General features: G+C 40.9%; 1 protein-coding gene across 1 annotated transcript; it reads left to right on the top strand.

Moving 5' to 3' along the window:
- Nucleotides 1-37: 37 nt before the first annotated feature.
- On the top strand, nucleotides 38-914 carry LOC111785777 (heparanase-like protein 3; the record flags this gene model as incomplete). Its single annotated transcript, XM_023666165.1, has 4 exons — nucleotides 38-302; nucleotides 381-570; nucleotides 659-784; nucleotides 898-914. Coding segments are annotated over exons 1-4 (484 nt in total), but the record flags the coding sequence as incomplete, so codon positions are not given.
- Between the last annotated feature and the right edge of the window lie 8 nt (nucleotides 915-922).

The following is a 922-nucleotide window of genomic DNA, read 5'->3' as shown; positions in this document are numbered from 1 at the left end:
ACTCGTATTTGACAATGGATAAGGATTCTTCTGTTCTAATCTATGATTGATTTCCATTTTCTTATGCTCAGGGAATGAATTGTGTGGGAGTGGAGTTGGAACAAGAATTTCAGCAGAACAGTATGCTTCTGATACAATTGTTTTTCAGAAGATGGTCCAAAGCATCTACAACGGTGTCCAAACTAAGCCATTAACCATAGCACCAGGAGGATTCTTTGATGAAAATTGGTTCAAAGAATTCGTTGATAAAACTACCCCAACACTGGATGCTGTCACACACCATATATACAATCTAGGAGCAGGTATCAACCACTAGCCAAGTAAGACCTTTATGAAGTTTCAAAAAGTGGGTTAACACTGGAGCTTTTTCTTATTAACAGGAGTCGACGAGCATCTTATCGAAAGGATTCTTAACCCGTCCTATCTCAATGGCATGGTCGATACGTTTTACAAGCTTCATGAGGTCCTTAGAAACTCACGAAGTTCAGCTAAAGCATGGGTTGGGGAAGCAGGAGGGGCTTACAGCAGTGGGCATAATCTGGTCTCTAATGCATTCGTCTCGAGTTTCTGGTAATCTAGGCTCCGAAAAACAGGAACGTATGGCTCTTTTAAGACCTTCATAATAAATAGCACTCTTTTATGTGTGTGTTTTATACAGGTACTTGGACCAGCTCGGTATGGCCGCCACTTTTGATACGAAAACATACTGCAGACAGACGTTGGTTGGTGGAAACTATGGTTTACTGAACACGACAACCTTTGAACCGAATCCAGATTATTACAGGTGAACGATTAGGCAAATATTTCTAACCTTAAACTCTTCGCTCCTTCCCGGATGCTATTAGACAATTAACTAACAATCAGCTAGCTTGTTTCTTTTCCCTTTCTTCATTTCAGTGCACTCCTATGGCATCGCTTGATG

The sequence above is a fragment of the Cucurbita pepo genome, unplaced genomic scaffold (genome assembly GCF_002806865.2).
Source record: "Cucurbita pepo subsp. pepo cultivar mu-cu-16 unplaced genomic scaffold, ASM280686v2 Cp4.1_scaffold000729, whole genome shotgun sequence".
NCBI lineage: Eukaryota > Viridiplantae > Streptophyta > Magnoliopsida > Cucurbitales > Cucurbitaceae > Cucurbita > Cucurbita pepo.
This window is presented reverse-complemented; position numbering and strand designations above follow the sequence as displayed.